Genomic DNA, 18898 nt, shown 5'->3' on the forward strand with positions numbered 1-18898 from the left:
TACAACATAGAAATTCAATGTTCTCCCTACCATCAGAGTGGCTCAATGGTTGATCTTAGATCCGATGTTTGAAAGTATTTTATTTTTAGTTTTTTTAATACAATTTTTTTGAATATGAAATCTGGCAAGTGCCAGCACTTATAAAAAATATTAACAATAAAATTTTGATAAAAAATGATGATCAAAATACCCTTTGAAACTTTTAGGGGTATTTTGTTTATATTATTGAAAATATTTGTTTTATATTTTTTCTGTTAGTGGAGTTTAATATAGGAATGGACATCCAAAATTTGGTGTGAAAACAATTTATAGAAAAAAATTAAAAATAAAATAGTGTAGAGATGTGATGGGGCAATTTTAACCTTTCATTAAAAAAAATAGACAGTTGGATAAAGGGGATGTAGAACTCCTATGTTGTAGGGAAATATGGAAAGAATATAGAAAGCTTTCCCTTCATAGAACTTGTAGGGGAAATATGTAAAGCTTTCCCTTTGTCCATAGTAACTAGATGCCCTGCGAATCTCTTTTATGTAGTTTTTAAAGTTGTGTATTCCTCGCCTGGACTTGGGTGAGTAAAAAATCAGGCCTACAATTCCTTTTTTTCTCATTAAGAAAAGGAAAAAGTTTATATGAGGATGCAACCTTATAATATAGAACTACGGATGCATCTAAAAAATTCATCGGAAAAAGTAGTTTTAATGTTGAAAAACCTTTTGATTGATCATCTCGACATCGAGATGTATGATCATGAAAAATAAAAAAATTTTAAGGTTTAGAAATAGTGTATTTGACAACATATTATTTACCCCGTCCATTTTCAAGATTTTCATATGTTTATAGATTTATTTAATTTTAACCATTTTTTGAAATTTAAAATTTTATAATTAGATATAAAAAAAGATTTTGAGATAATCTTAAGAACATTTTTACGTCAAAATTATATACCATAATAAAATTTGAAGGTGTCCTTTACCTCTACAGCTATGGATGCATCCATATGCCAATTTGAAGGTGCCCTTTACCTCTACAGCTATGGATGCATCCGTATGCCAACTGCACCCTTGAGAAAATGCAAAAAATACTTTTAAGCTTTTTATTTTTTTACAAAACCCCTTTGGATCGAATGTTGAATCTCATTTATAACCAAGCGTCAAGTAATTGATACAAGACACATCGATTTTACATGCACATAATTGATACTTCATCAAGGTGTTTACTGATGCAATTACTCATTAACTTTTGAGTATAAATTGACACTGTTTATAGAAGTCATTTTTTTAACAAAGTCATACTGGCCATCATGTTGCACAAGCGTTCTTGTTCCAATTCGTTGGTGTTGTTTACCACTCAAAGGTATGGTAATATTTATTATGTCTTTTACAGTAAACAATTTGTGCTCGAATGTATGTAATAATATGGATCCAGTTTCTATGCGGTCAAGGCTACATTTTGGACTTAATTTTTAAGTACATGTAATCTCTAACATGGAGATCATGAATATGAAAAAATAAGTAAATTTTTAAAACTAAAAATAATAATTTTAATAAGAAAATATTCGGACTGTTAGTTTTCATTGGTCTTTAGGTAGAGCACTTACTTGCATCCATCTTTAAGATGAATGTTTTACACTTTTTGGACTTCATATGCTATCATTCGGTTCAGCCCGTATGAAACAATTTTCCTAATTATATTTTATAGACTATAAATGTATACTAATAGACTATTTATTTTTGATGCAAGGTCACAATTATTTATGGAAAAATATACAATAAGATCATTTATTTTTAACACATGATGGTCACAATCAATCTTAACTATTAGATGTGAAATTAGATGGTTGCATTTATTTCAGTGACTAAGGTCAAACTTCAAAAGAATTTTTCTCGAATTTTGACACTCGAGATATTAGATTTCACATCAAATGGTTGTGACTGTGACCTCTTTATTTCAAAGGTAAATACTTTTATTTTATAAAATCTTTTTATATGTATAGTTATTTACGTGAAATCTAACATATTGAAGTGCATCACAACTTTCGAGAAATTTATGTTGGACTTTGTGCTCAACGAGTGATATATCTCCAACCAAGTGATTTCACATCCAAAGGTCAATAACATTTGTGACCTTCTTATATCAAAAACTAATGGTCTTATCATATATATTTCTTAAATTACAAGGGCGCAATTTAAATAATGTTGTAATATTACTTATGGAAATAAAATTGTAACATTCTAAATCATTTATTTTATTTTAATAGTGTAGATTTGATAAGTTTTTTAAAACGATATAAAAAAATAGGAAAAATTACATACATAGCCGTTATATTTTACGTTATTACGGATGTACCAAATAGTTTTTGTTATTACATGTATGTTTGTTTTTTATCTTTTATAAGGCAATTTTTTTAAAAAGATAAATTTACCTTTTTTCGCATGTTGAACATTTGAAAATTACATACATACCCTTTTCCGATGTTGAACATCCAAAAATCACATATATACCCTTTTTTAAAACTTTTTCGGATGTTGAACATTAGAAAATAGGCCAAAAGTTCATATTCCCATTTTTGGGTGTTGAGCATCCGAAAATATGACATTTTTGGATGTTTAACGTCCGAAAATGGCTTTGAATGCTGGACATCCGAAAATATCATTGTGAAATGTGAAAAATAGGAATGTAAACACTTTCGGGCTATTTTTGGATATTGAACATCCGAAAAACCCTTCAATTCGGATGTTCAACACCAAAAAATGGGAATGTGAAGATTACACTTTCGGCCTATTTTCGGATGTTCAACATCCGAAAAGAGTTAAAATCATCTTTTTAAAAAAATTAAGTTATAAATGGTAAAAAACGGACATACATATAATAATGAAAAACTATTTGGTACATCCATAATAACGTAAAGTATAACGGATATGTATATAATTTTCTCAAAAAAATAACACATTTTCAAAGAAAATATAATATTTTATACTATCCAAATTAACTAAAAAGTACATATTATTACAACTTTTCTTCTAGAAATAAAGTTACTTATATATTTCAAGTTATAAACTTATTTGCTATATAAACATATCGGATAAGCACTAACTTTTCAGTCCCACATATTAGACACCAAAATTGTGAACATATATGAAATACTATATTGCGGAAATATATACAATACGATTATTCTTTTTAGTACGTAGAAATCACAGCCATTATCAGTCCTCAGATGCGAAAAGGGGTTTGCTGAGGATTTGCCATTGTACATAATATTCAGAAGTATAATTATTTAAACTGTACGAGATTTTAAGCTGTCATATTTACCAGAAGCTACCCAAAAGTATAATTATTTGAAGTTTTAAACTATATGAGATTTTAAGCTGTCATATTTACAGGTAGCAGTTAAAAATTGTGACCTGGCTATGCTATACAATCCCAAATGTTGTCGAACTTTCCACATTTGACACGTTTATACCATGGACATTTTCCGGCTTACAAGTGTCTTTTCCGGCATGTTCTAACGTCCCGAATTTGACCTTTTTATCTTTCTTGTTCTGCTTTCTGAAACATCCCATGACCTCTCTCTCTCTTACATGAAAGTTCTCTCTCTCTAGTAAAGCAAAGCAGGGAAGTCGTTTGGTTGGAGACGCGAAAGGAAATGGGACAAGGAGAAGAATACAAGACTAGGCCCCATGCCTCACAAATCCAGATTCTGGTTACTCCTAACCTCTGTCGTTTTGTGTGTGTGTGTGAGAGAGAGAGAGAGAGAGAGAGAGAGAGATTATTGAACTTTTTTGTGTGTTTGTATAGGAAAGAGGAGAGATATTCTTCTTTTACAGGCCCAAGGTAAACAAGGAAGAGGCACACAGCGTGGACGACGTGCAGAGGTTATATGTGGTTTTGAGGCCAGAATCAGCAGAGAGAAATGTCGAAGAGAAACAAGCCTCTCATTCCGGCAAAGAAGGGGCCAAGAAAATTAAACGTGAAAGAAGAGGCTCAACTTCAACTGGAGGTGGACATGGCAGTGAGGTTAGCACTAATACCTCTTTTTTTTCCAAAGGAAAAATTCTCTAGTCTGATTTTGAAAAACCTTCCAATTTAAAAATAAGCTCGATGTGCGCTGTTTGAGAACTTAAATTTTATGGAAAGATGACTTTCGAACAGCGAGGTTTTTGATATCGGAATTACATCTCACCAAAAATTGAATTTAGGAGGGTCTTAATTCAATCAAACGAGAGGCACCTTATTCAAACCACACCATAATCGCTTGCCCGGTTCAAAATGACTATGAACCCCGTTTTGTTGAAGTTAGGGTAGGTGGGCATCGGGTCGGGCGAGGTCAACCTCGGCTTAAGGACAGTACAGGTCGCTGTAAGTTAGCCATATTTGGTCCTAATGGATGAAAAAACCAGAAATGAAAAGGAAACGCCCGCCGCATGAAATTGACTTTGGCCCATCGTGAAGTCACAATTAACTTTTACCTGTTCGACGGCTACGGGTTTCTATAATTGGGCCCCAAAAAAAAGAGAGAAAAAAAAGAAAAAAAGAAAAAAATTTGAAAGCTGTGTCACCCTCGAGCTGTCAGATTTCAATTGGTGTAGGTGATCCTTAAGGTTGACGGCCTTGGTGTAGCATACAATCCTATTTCTTATTTTGGAATTTTGTATCTGCATTTCTAGTTTAATTGTGGGGATCCAATATTAAAAAAGTTATTTTGAATTTTATTTTATTTATAGGACTTTTTTATTTTTTGGTTTGGGAACTTATATTGGTGACTTCTGGTTGTATTATTGAACTTTCTTGGAATTTAGTTGGGTTGCTTGCGGTTGTATTATTTTGGTGATTCCATACTAAAAATGTGATATTTTCTTTGTGTAAAGAAAGTGAATATCGAGCAGCAACCATTGTTCCGATTCATTGTTCTGGGTCGGAAAAGACTTCCGGATCCTAGGAAGGTGGGCCGGGGCCAGCCTAATTGGGGATTTGTAGAGATGGTGACCACAAACTTGAAGATGTTAAGAATGCTCTAAGTGGAGGTACTATAACGGTTATAAGCACGCTCCTATTTCACTCCTCTCTCTATAGAGAGGAGGAGAGGTTTTTTGTTTTTTGTTTTTTGAAGATGAGAGGAGAGGTTTTTTGTTTTTTGTTTTTTGAAGATGAGAGACGTCTCTCTTTCGGAGAGAGAGGTCTCTCTGAAAAAACATGCATATATGCGTACATGCCGAATCAAATGCATCTCTCTCGTAGACACGACTGCCTGCCCACACAAAGAATCATGCAAGTATGCACGCATTCCGTGTTTCTCCACATCCACATCCACATGAAGTACACACACATTGTCCATGAACAACCTTTTTTTATTTGTATTGCAAAGAGGAACATGAGACAGCAACGAGGGGGCGGCGCCACAAACCCGCAGCACGAGCCGTTGGTGAAGGCATATACCGCATAGTCTGGCACAAATCGAAGAACAAGGTCCACACCCACTTGATATACAAGCTCGAGATGCCTTCTCAAAGTGACAAACGCGAGGCTGAAGAGTCACTCAACATAGCGAGTGAGGCTTCATTTGTGATCCAAATAAAGAACCCAGAGCAGCCATCACCACCATCAGTCGGACTGCAGAGTGAGAGGAAACCCATGTTCCCTGCACACCTCCAAGAAAACTTCGGTAATCGGCGCTACGCACCGGCAGACCCACCCGACTTCCTCAACTATGAACGATGTGAATTTCTCTTAATTGGGGCTTCTGATGACATAGAAGAAGAGCTTGGTCTAGAGCTTAAGCCTGAGGTTCCACAAAATACTGCTTTTTCTGATATCATAAAGATGTTTGGTGACAGTGTGTCTGTTAAGCCCCTTTTGGAAGGCACTTGGGCTTGATGAATCCGTGATGTCTATCCCCAGGAAAACGAAAAACCATAGTTTTGTAATTATAGTCATGTGTGTAGGTAGTTGTTTAGTCAGGTGTGCAGCCGGGTTTATAGGAGTGCATGGTGTCTTTTGGGGTGCTTGTGAGAATGGGCTTACTTAAGGCTTCGTGTTTTTTTTGGAAGTGAAAAGGCCATTTTTGTACCTCTACTCTTGAGTTATGACTTATGTAGCCATGGCTATGGCTTAGTTATACTTTTTGACTTCCCTTGGGTTGAGATTGAAAGGCCACTTTTAATCTAGTCCTTATCTTATTCAACATATATTTTATTTGAAATTGAAAATTTTCTCACCCATTTCAAAGTCTCTTATAATGTTTACTTTTATTGATAAATATTTGGGGATATGAGAAAAAATTTGCTCAGGACGCACTTCATTTATATATAATTATTTATTTTCTGAAGTGCTCTCTCTTTTTTCGAAGCAGAATAGGAACGTTGGACTCTCAACTTTCCTTATAAAAAGGATGTTGGGAGACTTCATGCATGAAAAAACACGGATTTCTAAGCTTTCTGATAACGTGATCTTTCTTCAAGTGTTCTTGAATTTGTTCCAGGCTTTACATCACTAACCCCGTGGCAATCTCTCTAGGACCCGTGTTTTTTTTTTTATTATCATCTTATTTGTGACCCATTCACTAGCTTAGATTAATATAAATATTGAAATCTTCTCTTTTGTAATCCATGTGAATTCAATTTGAGCTCTATGTGCGCCTCAAATTTTGGAAAATCCTGGTGCCTTTGTTGGAAAATTGGCTGTGATTTTGTACGAGGTCTCTACCCGCTGTTTTTTGTCTTAATCTCTTATGAATAACTTCCGACTTTGTTTGATACTCGAGACATCGATTTTACAGACGATTGATATTTGATCGAGGTGTTTACAGGTGTCAATGCTCGTTACCTTTGACCTTTCTGAGTTTGCCACTCAGTGTGTGTGTCAATACTTATTGGGTGTGGTCAAAGTAAAACGCAGATAAATGTGGTTTCAATATTGTATATATTTGTCATAGTTTTAAAATGTATTTTTGTTTTTAATTATAAAATTTAAAGAAAAAAAAATAATATAGATCGAGCGGATCAATGAAAATTTGAAAATCTTGAAAATTAAGGATTCAAAAGTACATTACAAGATGTACTATTATGTAAACATGAAATTTATTTGTTTTTTTTTATGTCCATGTATCTTGATGTGATGTGTAGATGATCAATTTGAGGATATTTGGGCATTTAATTGATATTTTCTAGTGAAATTTTGGAGGTGGGTGCTTTGGTTTTATATAATTTTTTTTTTGGTATTTATCATGTTTTTTAAAATGTTATTCAAAATATAAATCAGGAAATACAATTTGTAAGTAATTATATTTAATAGACTATAAATGTATGTGCAATGTATGTGAAATTGAGTGCATCGCAATTTTTGAGAACTTTATGTTGGGACTTTGTTCTCAACTAGTGATGTATCACCAACCAAAGTGATCTAAGGTCAATTATATTCGTGACCTTGTATAAAAAATAAAATTTTACTATATACATTTCTTTTCCTGGTATAAAAAATAAAATTTTACTATATACATTTCTTAAAAGGCAAAGGATTATATAAGGTTGTAAGGTTGTTTTAATGTTGAAAAATATTTTAATTGATCGACATCGAGATGTATGCATATGAAAAAAAAAAAGATTTTGAATATAAAAAATAACACATCTTGCAACGCATTATCTATATCCATTATGAAGATTTTTGTATGTTTATAGATCTATTTGATTTTAACTATTTTTAAAGTTTAAAATTATATAATTGGAAACAAATATATATTATATGATAATCTTAAGAAATTTTTACATCAAAATTATATATGATAAAATTTGGAGGTACGCTTTAATTGGATTGTTTAAGCTTGCAACTTTATAGAAACCACACCGTTTCTTAAATTATAAGGGTTTTTTACATTATAAAGGTGCAGTTTAAATAACATTGTAATTTTACTTGTAGAAATAAAATTGCAACATTTTAAATAATCTATTTTACCTGAACGGTTTAGAATTGACATACTTTTTAAGACTACATATAAAAGTGATTTTCTAAAACAATGTGAAATTTTATACTATCTAAATTACATTATTAAATTAGAGTTAAAGGGTGGACACATGTAGTAAAAGTAACATGGGTCTTCAGAGAAACATAGGGTAAATACCGTAAAATTAGAAAAACTTATAATAATCTGTATGGGGTACTTTTCTATGCTTTAAACCATGTTTTTAGGATAGTCTTATGTACAGATACACCCATATATTTGATAGTGAGGGAGATTTTTGGGAAGGGAGAGAGGAAAGAGGTGTGGATAGAGTCTACATTAGAGGAGATTTTTGAGGAGTCTCTCTCACAATAGAAAGACAAATATTTGTGCAGTGGCATGAAGATAGATGCTCCCATATTGAAAGAGATGTTATACTAAGTTTCTAAAAATATTGAAAAGCAATGTATTAAAAACTAGAAAGGACTTCATGCAAAATTCCACAAATAAATGCCATGTAAAAATATTTACTCAAAATAGTAACCGATACCGCTCCATGTAAAAATATTTACGTTGAATTAGTAAATGCATAGAAGCTTTTACCTAACATTTTATAATGTTAAAAGGAAAAGAAAGTGTGGTTTGTATAAGGTTGCAACTTTAAATAATCTAATTAAGAGGCACCTCCAAATTTTATCATACACATAATTTTGGTGTTCAAAAATCTTAGGAATGCTTGAAAATCTATTTTCATTTCTAAATAGAAAATCTTAAACTTAAAAAATGGCTCAAATCAAGTAGATCTATAAACACTTGAAAATTTTGAAAATAGACGGTCTAGATAATTTGTTGTAGAGAAAAATGTAATATCTCATCATTTATGATAAAAAATAATAAAAAATCATGGGCGACCCACTGGGTGATAAAAGAAAATAAAAAAAATTCTTAGGAGGCCTAATATGTAAGATATGGATGCTAACATCTATGCAAGATGATCTTATTAAGGTAATACTTAAAAATTAGGGTATTTAAAAATTATGACAAACAAGTTGCTAGCGGCAAATAAAGAAATACAGGCAAATAAAGAAACACAGGAAAGGGGATAGGTCATGGCGGTAACATTACCACGTTGTTTTCAATTCTGCTGCTGCTATCACTCACTAACACATTAAAAAAAAGTTAATTCCATAACCTATATGAAAAAAATAAGTAAGGGTCTGTATTCCTTATTGAATTACCAAAAAAAAATAAAAAATAAAAAATAAAAAATAAAAAAATAAAAAAATAAAAAAAAATAAAAAAATAATGCAATATAAAAGACTCACCATCAATTTATTTGCGTGCAAAACAACTCCTTTAAAATGGAGGGTGATAATGTGAACCATGTAAACAAATTGCTCAATACAGCTAAGGACATAGCCAATGTTGGGAATGAACTTCTTAAGTATATGTAAAGAAGTTTTTAAGTATATGTAAATTTTTATCATTTTAAACAATCTTTTACTTTTATGGAGGATGGTAATCATAGCGTTCAGGTTAAATGCAAAATTTCTTGGTCAAGGAGACCTATCCATGTAATGAGCCTTAGAGAAAGAACATATGAATAAAGATAAAAAAAAGGTGAGTTTATGCTTGCTTAAGGTCTTAAATTTAAGCGATCCAAATTTAACAACAAAAAATTTAAGAAAAAACTAAAGGAACCAAGCTTTACAACTAAGAGACTAAATGAGCACCGCTACAATACTTCACATGTGGCAGCCATGGCACATTAAAAGCTATTTGTCCACAAAAATAGAAGCCGTAAAATGTTAAAGTATTGTAGACAAGGGAACAAAAGAGGCGTTTGTGTAGTCTTAGAATGCTTACTTGTAGACCATGATATGAAATGATGATAGGCTATTGGGTTGCAAATAATCATATTACAAGCTCCAAGAGTCTTTTGAAGACTTAAAAAAAATTCATTCATAGGCTATTGGGGTGCAAATAATCATATTACAAGCTCCAAGAGTCTTTTGAAGACCTAAAAAAAATTCAAAGCTGGGAGAAGCGCATCTACATGGGAGCAATACGCACCTCTATATATTAAGCACAAGAACATATAGATTGCATATGGGATAGACGCATTATGCTGATTGATGTATACTTTGTCCGCCGTATTTGGAGAAATGATGTATTTGTCTCGGTGATCTGGATAAGAAATTACGAATTTAAAGCAATAGATGAGACTATTATTTTGGACTTTGAGATGGACTAGGGTCTCAAACATATCCTTAATCTCTTACGGTCCATTATTGTTTAGATCCGTAATTTTGCAGCTCAAATGGTAGTGCAAATCAGGTGTGCGCAAAGAAAAATCGAAATCCAAAAGACAAAATTTAAAATAGTTTTTTCTTGAGCTTTATATTTTTTTTGTTTCTTCCACATATATGATCGTAGTACTACCCAGTACTCAAGATTAATTTATGATCGTAGCATTCAAGATTATTGACCTGTTAAATTTTCATATCCAAATTACAACTGTTTCAAAAGAAGAATATAAATCACTGCACTTTTTATTTCTTTGTCTTATCAAAAGGATTTACACCTTTCCACATATCAAATAAGTCTGAAAATAAATAAATAAGGGAACCTCAACATGAAACAGAGACAATGGGAGATGCAAATGCAAAGAATTCACGGGCAACAAACTCTACTACTTCCTTATAATTTGTGATCGGACTCGGCCGAGTTTCAGAGTACTGGTTCAGGCCTCCAGAGGTCGAAACACTACGGTGGAGTGGTTCGCAATGTGGAGGCTGAATTGGCCCCCCTTCTCGCTAACATCCACCTTCTCGGCTCCGGGAGGTGGAAGCAACTCAAATTCACTCACTAGCCTTCCAACAACCAGACCAAGAATTGGCAAAGCCAGTATGATTCCAGGACAACTTCTTCTGCCCATTCCAAAAGGCAAAAACCTGAAGTCCACTTTGCCCCCCACCAATGCCTCAGTCTTCTTCTCTTCCTCTAAGAACCTCTCGGGCCTGAATTCTTGGGGATTTTGCCACCAAGCTGGATTATTGGCTAGCCACCAAGCATTAACCACCACCTTGCTCTCTTTTGGGACTGTGTACCCTCCAAGTTTTGCTTCCTCAAGGTTCATGTGGGGGACCAAGAGGGGGATTGGGGTATGGAGCCTGAGGCTCTCTTTTACCACAGCTTGCAAGTAAGGGAGGTTGTCGAGATCGGACTCGGTGACGGGTTTTCCGGCAAGGACAGTCGAGAGCTCGTGGCGGAGCTTGGCTTGGACCCGGGGGTGGTTCACGAGCTCGGCCAGCGCCCACTCCATGGACCACAGGGTGGTCTCAATGGCTGCAAAGAGGAACAAATAGTTAGCCATGAGTGAGAGAGGGATTCTTCTTCATTGAAAAAGACCACTAGGATTAAACAGAGAGAGAGAGAGAGAGAGAGAGAGAGAGAGATTTGTCGTGCTCACCGGCCACATTGATGTTCTCCACAATGTAAAGAACATTGTCACTAGTGATTTCCCCTTTCCTCTCAGCTTCAATTATGTGGTCGATAGCGCACTTTATCTGATGCCTTTCACCATTCTTAGCCATTACTTTCCTGCACACACACAAACAAATGTTGAATGAATATAATTTTTTTAAAAAGGAAGAATATGGAAATTTACCTAAAAGTTGAATAATTTAATATTTGTCCTGGGTGTAATGTGATAAATTTCAAAGCCCACTTTGATGTGTCGAGCGACGATTGGAAATTGGAAATTGGAAATTGATCAAAATGTACCTAAAAGATGCCCTATTCAGCATTTGTCAATATCTTTTCATTTAGTTTCAAAATACAATCAAAATTGACATGATCACAAGTTGGAATATTTGAAAACGAGTAAATTGTTGAGTAGTTGATGAGTTTGGCGTATTTTGATAAAACCTTCCCTAAACTTTAATCAAAAGAATGATGAGCTATTTGAAATTAGATTAAAAAACAGGTTCAAAATAGTTCAAATCTGAAGTATAGACTAATAAATTTCTCAAGAAAACAACAAAATAAAGAAAGCTGATGAATAAATAGGAAGGACACACTCAAATTGAGATCCCACAAAGGCTCATCCCCATGTAAATAAAAATAAGGCCACATTTAAAACTGACCGCCTTTTGGATATTACTTTCAAAATTAGCAACATGTTAAACACTTACATCCAAAAGGTTAGAATAAGTTCAAAAGGTTTTTTTTTTTTTTTTCAATTTCATATACCATTTATTATAATGAAACTAATGATGGCTTACCTTCTATTTTCAACAAAGTAATTGTTGAAAAACGCCAGCCTCTTGCTCTGCAAATCTTTGCACCTGTTGAGATAACTCCTAAGGAATGGCCTAAGCAAGGGGATGAAATCTCCATAATTGTAATCAAAGCTCTGTGCCAAACGGCTCCTCTCAGCATTGAACTTTGTGGCTTGCAAAAACAAAGGATCATCCATGGCCTCAAACCTATAATCAAACATCATCCTATACATAATGTTATACAACATCAATTGCAACCTCTTTCTAATCACTATCCCTTCCTCTCTCACCCTAGAATCCTTTTCCAAATCTCTTGCTACCAAATCAATCTCATTCTCCCACTCTTCCTTGTGGTTTTGAACCACTTTGGCTGTGAAGAAAGGCAAGGTCATTATACGACGCATCTTTCTCCAGTGGTCACCATAGACTGTGAAAACCATGTCCTGGCCTTTGCCAGTGAAGATGTCGAAGACCACGTTCCTCGGCCGGGACCCGAACTCGACGCCTTGTGTGTGCAAGACATGGGTCGCGAGCTGGGGGTCGGAGACCACTACGAGGTTCCGACAGCCGAGCTTTAGGAGGAGGACGTTGCCGTACTTTTGGGCCAAGGACGCAAGGAAGCGGTGGTTGAGGTCGTCCCCGACTTGGAGCCAGTTGCCGAAGAGGGGGAGGGCGAGCGGGCCGGGTGGAAGGTTGGAGTCCCTAGCGCTGGACTTGAAGATAGAGAAGAGGAGTAGAGAGAGGGAGAGTGCAATTGAGAGGTTCAGAGGTAGGAATTGGGACAAGAGGAGGAAGATGAGGGGAATGAAGAATGTGGGCTTCATTCTGAGAGGAAGAGGGCTTCAAGGATTGTGGGTTGAGGGGGAATCCAAGTATGTTTTGAGGGCTTTGTGTAGTAGAGGTGGTTTATATAGGAGAGAAAGAGAGGAGGGGTAGTTGGGTTGTGCATCCTGGAAAGATGGTTTTAGTGAAATCTGGGTGCTGGGAAACAGGATTTGGTGGGGTTTCCTCAGCCTAAAGGACAAGGTTGGTGGACCTCTGACTTTGTCCACCTTATTTGACCCAACAACTTCCATCCTTTTATTTCAAAGCTTATATCCCAAATTTCTTCTAAAGTTTAATCAGCCAAATCTATATGCCAAAAGAGGATGTGCTCCCCTGGAGCAGTTCCGACATTCACTGTTTTTGGGTAGAACTTGAAGGACCTCAAATTTTGGAGACTAGGGGTGGCAATCAGGTAGGTACGACCCGCCGACCTGAACCATATCAGGGTCCATGTTTTGGACTTGGTGGGTCGGGTCTGGGTCTAAACGACTTGGGACAAACCCAAATTGGGTATGGGTCCTTCTTGGACCCTATCAGGTTGAATTGGGTTAGACCTGACCTAGTATAAAATATATACATTATCTAAAATAAATTTTTTTTTTTTTTTCAATTGCTATACTTGGATCCTGGTCCAAACGGTATGGACCCAACCCGGCTCTTGGTCCAAGTCACTTGTGCCTAGGTCGGGCTTGACCTGAACCTAACCTGACCCATAGTCACCACTAATGTGGACATAACTTCTTTTAGCAACTAACTTTAAAAAAAAAAAAAAAAAAGAGAAAAAGGAAGACAATCATGTGTGCCAAACCATCCAATTTTTTAAGTGTGAGAGTTAATAGATTGATGGACCAAAATAGCATAACGTGATTCATATAATAGTTAAGATAAAGCACTCGTGATGACGATGGAACTCAAAATCCAATTTTTTATTATTGGTATTTTGAAAACATACTCATCAGTAACTCTAAGATGGATTCCAAGATTTCAAAATGAGAAAAGCTTCTCATATTTGTGCATGAGGAAGTAACCATATAATATACACACACACCACCTCACTATCGAAAAGTAAAGTCAATGTTGGCGACCTTTTAAAGATAAAAATTTAGCTCTACTGGGTGCTACTAGGTGAGAGTGGATAGGATGTAGTCATATTTTTTCAAAGAACCTTTAGTAGATTGAGAATATTTCAGATTTTGTGATATTTCATGAGATAAACTTTTGAGAGTTTGGTGAGAAGTAACTACAATTTGAATTTTAACAATATTTAATAATGTCACTCACAATTACCACGAGATGAAAGTCCAAGCCCTAATGGGATTCAACTGAATCTTATACTAATATGAACTCACATTATTTAATTGAACATCATTTGAGTTTGATTTAGCCCACACCTTTTTTTGTCTCGATTCTCTTACGCCCCCTTTATTCTAATGATTCCATTTTTTTCTCAGTAAAGATGCACCTCAAAAATCTATTTAAAAAAGTTGTTTTAATATTGAAAAACTCTCTAATTGATCATTTTGACATCGAGATAGATGAATATGAAAAAAAAATTATTTTGAGTCTAAAAAATAATGCATCTTACAACACATTATTTAAACCGTCCACTTTTGAGATTTTCATATGTTTATAGATCTACTTGATTTAAACCATTTTTTTAGTTTAAAATTTTATAATTAAATATAAAAATAGATTTTCATATAATCTTAAGAATTTATTACACCAAAAATACATATTATGATACAATTTAGAGGTGCGCCGTATGAGTCAGCAACGGCAACTTGTTCAGATCAATTCCTGCACGTAAAGCAATGTTCGAAAGTCAGGAGAGAAGATAAAGGGCCAAGAATTATAGCCAAAAAGATATTAGGCTCCGGAGGGAGTATACGGCCTTCACTTCCATTGGTAAAACCTCTTCTATGATTAATTTTAAGACGTTAATTTTGGGAATGTAATCTTTTCAACCTATATATTAACCTCAATAAATTATTTTTTTCCCAATTACCCTATCTATATACTTGAAATTTTTTTTTTTGCCTTGAGCCTGAATACAGCATCTAATATTTAGATGGTGGGATTAGGGTTAAAAAACTCAACATTCAAATTTTTTATTTTAATAACAATCATCTAATTATGCTTAGGTGGTTAAATACCTCCCAAGTAGATCTTCTAACTAAGGGAGTAGATATACACTATATTCTTGTGGGAGCATATTATATGCTATTACAGTAATATTATCTATCTAACCGTCGAACAAAACTCCTATGAATATTTTTTTAGATCCGATATTAAGGGGATGTTTAGCGATTTGCTTCAATGAAAGAAAATTAACTGGTAGTCCCTATGTAGCTAAAAAAAATGACGTCCGAAGATTGCAATGAACCATCTAATTTGAGGGGTCAAAAACTCAAGTTCCAAATTTTTTTCCCTTAAAAATCATTGTTTAGTGGTATTTAGATCACATCATTATCATCGAAGCCTTATTCTAATTAATTGGAGTTGGCTATATGAATTTTGTTCTTACGTTTTTTTTCTATCAAGGGCCATACCTTAAGTAAGGTAAAAAAATCCCATATTTTTTCTTACTACTTCTATCCAAGTTCTTTTAAGAATTCCTTTTGACATTTTAGAGTTTTCTATTTGAACCAAATCGTACCTCCTAATATATGCTTAATTAGGTATACGTTATACATGGCTAGCTCACCTAAATCTATTTTCCTTCATCTTATCGTCTATTAAAGCCATACCTCGGTTCCCTCTTCAATCTGAATTCTAAGCTTTCTTGTCTTGTCTCTCGTCCATTTCAACATCCTCATCTAAGCTATGTTCATGCTATGGATATGTTGTTTCTTGGCCACCAACATTCTGCCTTATAAAGCATAGCCGGTATTAGATCCATCCTATAGAATTTTCGCTTCACTCTCAATGGAAACGGTGATCACATAAAACTTCAATGCACATCTCCATTTTTCCTACGAAACTCTAATTTTATAGGCAGCATCTTACTTAATTTCTATGTTCTCCTGGATTATTGATCCTAAATATATAAAATAATCTATTTTAAGTATTTCATGATTGTCAATATCTTTTAGGTATTTGAAATATCACTTGGTATTCAGTGATATTTAGAAATGAAGGGAATGTTACTTTTGATACAAGGCGATTACAATCATCATTGGCAATTAGATTTCATATCGGGTGGTTAAAATTTGTCATTATTTAAGTACAAAGTCCAAAATAAAATTTCTCAAAAGTTATGACATATTTTCTTCTATTGGATTTCACATCATTGTGACCTCCTTATACCAAATATAGATGGTTACATAGTATACAATCCCTTATATGAATACTAAGTTTTTGAAGCAATGAAATCCTATTGATTAGCTGTTTTACCCGAGGGTGTTATTATACATTGTGCTCTTGAGGGAGCATGCTATTCACGCTCATCACAATTTGTAGGTCTATCCTCTGAACTCCCACAATTTTTAATTACAGGTCTTAAAAGTGGCTAATATTGTATTCTTCAAAGATCATCAAATCTGCACCGTTTCATTGCTCCTAGGCGAAATCAGACAGACAATGGCATTAGATTAACCTGTGAGACCACCGTTTGTTTCCCTATCTCAATTATGTACATGATAAATGTGCTTCAACTATCAAAATTCTAATCATTTTGGACAGACTAAATGGCTCTGGTTTGCAATTTAAACTGATAAACAGACCAAATGGCTCTGGTTTGCAATTTGAACCGGTATAAATTTGGTTGGGTGGAAAATTTTCAAAGTAATAATCCAAACGCATGTAAAATAGGAGCAAATTTTCTTCCTTGCATGTGAAAAGGAGAGAGAGATGGGCTATACCAGAATCAACAACTTACACACACACATGATCTATATCAGAATCAACAACTTAGTTAGAGAGCGAGAGAGAGAGCCAATATCTAGAGAAAGAGAGAGCCAATATCTAGAAAGAGAGAGAGGATTTGTCTCCGAATCGACAACTTAGAGACAGGGATGGTCAATATCTTGAGAGAGAGAGAGAATATATCAGAATCAACAACTTTCACACTGTTAAAAATTAAAGGCAGGTACCCATTGAAAGAAATGCTCAACAAAAAGAAAATGGATTATATATAATAGAAGAGCACACTTCGGATACGTCACAATCTTTTAGTATACAACAACTTAAAAATATATCCCAATATTCGATAAATTTATTTTGGACATCTTGTCCGGTAAATAACATATGGGAAAGCTGTCTATATCTTGTCTGGTAAATAACATATGGGAAAGCTGTCAATATTCCTCTTAGTCCATTTTTTAATAGAGGGTTAAGATTGCCCCAATCACAACGTCACGTCTCTACACTATTTTATTTTTAATTTTTTTTCTATAAACTATTTTGACTCCAAATTTTGAACGTCCATTCTTCTATTAAACTCGCACTAACAAAAAATAAAAAAAAAAATATTTTCAATTAAATAAAATTACCAAAATACCCCCAAAAATTTCAAAAGGTATTTTGATCATTATTTTTTATCGAAAATTTATTGTTAATATTTTTTTATAAATGCGCCCCAATGAGAAGATGACACATACCAAATTTCATATTCAGAAAAATTGGATTAAAAAAAATTAAAAATAAAATACTTTTGAGACATTGGATCTAAGATCATACTGTGAGTGACTCTCTTGATAAAAATGGGACGGTTGGATGGTAAAAGAAAGATAGAACTTCTATGTTGTAGGGAAAACATAAAAAGCTTTCCCATGACACATTTCTAATCACCTTCCAACCATTCATTTTATGCATACAATAGTGATGCCATCTCTGGTTTTAATTATGAAGAAAACAGAAACTGTGCCAGAAAACTGATGTCCTCTAGTTTTAGGTGAAAGAAAGTAGGAAAAGAAAAATCAGAACAATCCTAATGATAAATAATTGAAAAGCTCAAACTGAATATATTTAATCCAGAAAAAAGATCACTCCAGTTTTTTGAGTGAACATTGGCAAAAGAGAACTTGTTTAACCAACTAAAAAAATGCAGACAAATATAAATGATTAGTGGTACCCAAAACTAATATTTTCTTCAATTTTTAAGTCAAAAAATTCAAGACGAAAAATTCAGATCTTGAAAAATAGATAAGAATCATTTTCTCCAAAAAAATAGCCACTTTTCTCAAATGTGGAGTATAAAATTTGTGAAACCATAAAACCTAGAAAAACAAGTGAGGCATTTTCTACATAAAAAAGGTCACTTTTCTCAAATCCAGATTGAAATGTTCTGGAATTGCAAGTGCTCAAAGACCCCATGAAAGAAGAAACCACCACTTTTTGAATGTAATTCCAGCTTTATCCCACTCTGAATATATTCATACATAAATATTTTTTATTGGATTTTCTACAAGTAATCATAAAATAATGGTTTTTTATGGACTTGCACGTCTAATTTCAACGGGTTTCTTAAAAGGTAGGCAAAATTCACAAATTACTTCCTTAATAAGTAATTTTTCTTTGAAATGTTAGAGCAAGCCATATTTGTTCCCTCAAAAAAAAAAGGACTTTAAAATTCAAACCATGTTTCTAGCCAAGCCTGAACAAGAAAAAGCCTGAACCTCAATAGAGGTAGAAACTTAAGAGAAACGTCTGAGAATATTGCGCATATGTCCCCTAAATATTTTTGTTAAAAAATCCCCCTTAAAATTTTCAGAATCTAACTTTATGGAAATTTTGAATTTTGTAAATTCAAAACTTTCGAAGCTTCTTCTAGGCACACAAAATTCTGGAAATATTGGATTATTTAAAGTTCAATCTTCGAAATCGATTTTACAAACCTGTCTTACTAAATTTCGGATAT

At 33.9% G+C, this 18898-nt stretch overlaps 2 protein-coding genes across 2 annotated transcripts; one reads left to right on the forward strand and one right to left on the reverse strand.

Annotated features, from left to right (window-relative positions):
• The first annotated feature begins 3557 nt into the window (after positions 1-3557).
• On the forward strand, positions 3558-5958 carry LOC18440763 (uncharacterized). The gene is given in 5 exon segments (XM_011627468.3): positions 3558-3703; positions 3799-4017; positions 4869-4992; positions 4995-5024; positions 5366-5958. Coding segments are annotated over 5 exon segments (939 nt in total). The 5' UTR covers positions 3558-3646; the 3' UTR covers positions 5875-5958.
• Positions 5959-10453: 4495 nt separating this feature from the next.
• Positions 10454-13097, reverse strand: LOC18440762 (taxane 2'-alpha-hydroxylase). The gene is made up of 3 exons (XM_006850900.4): positions 12220-13097; positions 11406-11536; positions 10454-11281 (listed from the first exon to the last, which is right to left on the reverse strand). Exons 1-3 carry the CDS (start codon positions 13038-13040, stop codon positions 10677-10679), a joined length of 1557 nt encoding a protein of 518 aa, XP_006850963.1. The 5' UTR covers positions 13041-13097; the 3' UTR covers positions 10454-10676.
• Positions 13098-18898: the final 5801 nt, after the last annotated feature.

The sequence above is a fragment of the Amborella trichopoda genome, chromosome 1 (assembly GCF_054954075.1).
Source record: "Amborella trichopoda isolate Santa Cruz 75 chromosome 1, AtrichopodaSantaCruz75HAP2 v2.0, whole genome shotgun sequence".
Lineage (NCBI taxonomy): Eukaryota > Viridiplantae > Streptophyta > Magnoliopsida > Amborellales > Amborellaceae > Amborella > Amborella trichopoda.

Bases quoted from the DNA above. Each gene is read 5' to 3' on its own strand.
- LOC18440762 (XM_006850900.4), bottom strand. From the start codon at position 13,040: ATGAAGCCCACATTCTTCATTCCCCTCATCTTCCTCCTCTTGTCCCAA. The intron at 11,537-12,219 runs GTAAGCCATCAT...GTGTGTGTGCAG, and splicing joins TACTTTGTTGAAAATAGAAG to GAAAGTAATGGCTAAGAATG. The intron at 11,282-11,405 runs GTGAGCACGACA...TCCTCTTTGCAG, and splicing joins GGAGAACATCAATGTGGCCG to CCATTGAGACCACCCTGTGG.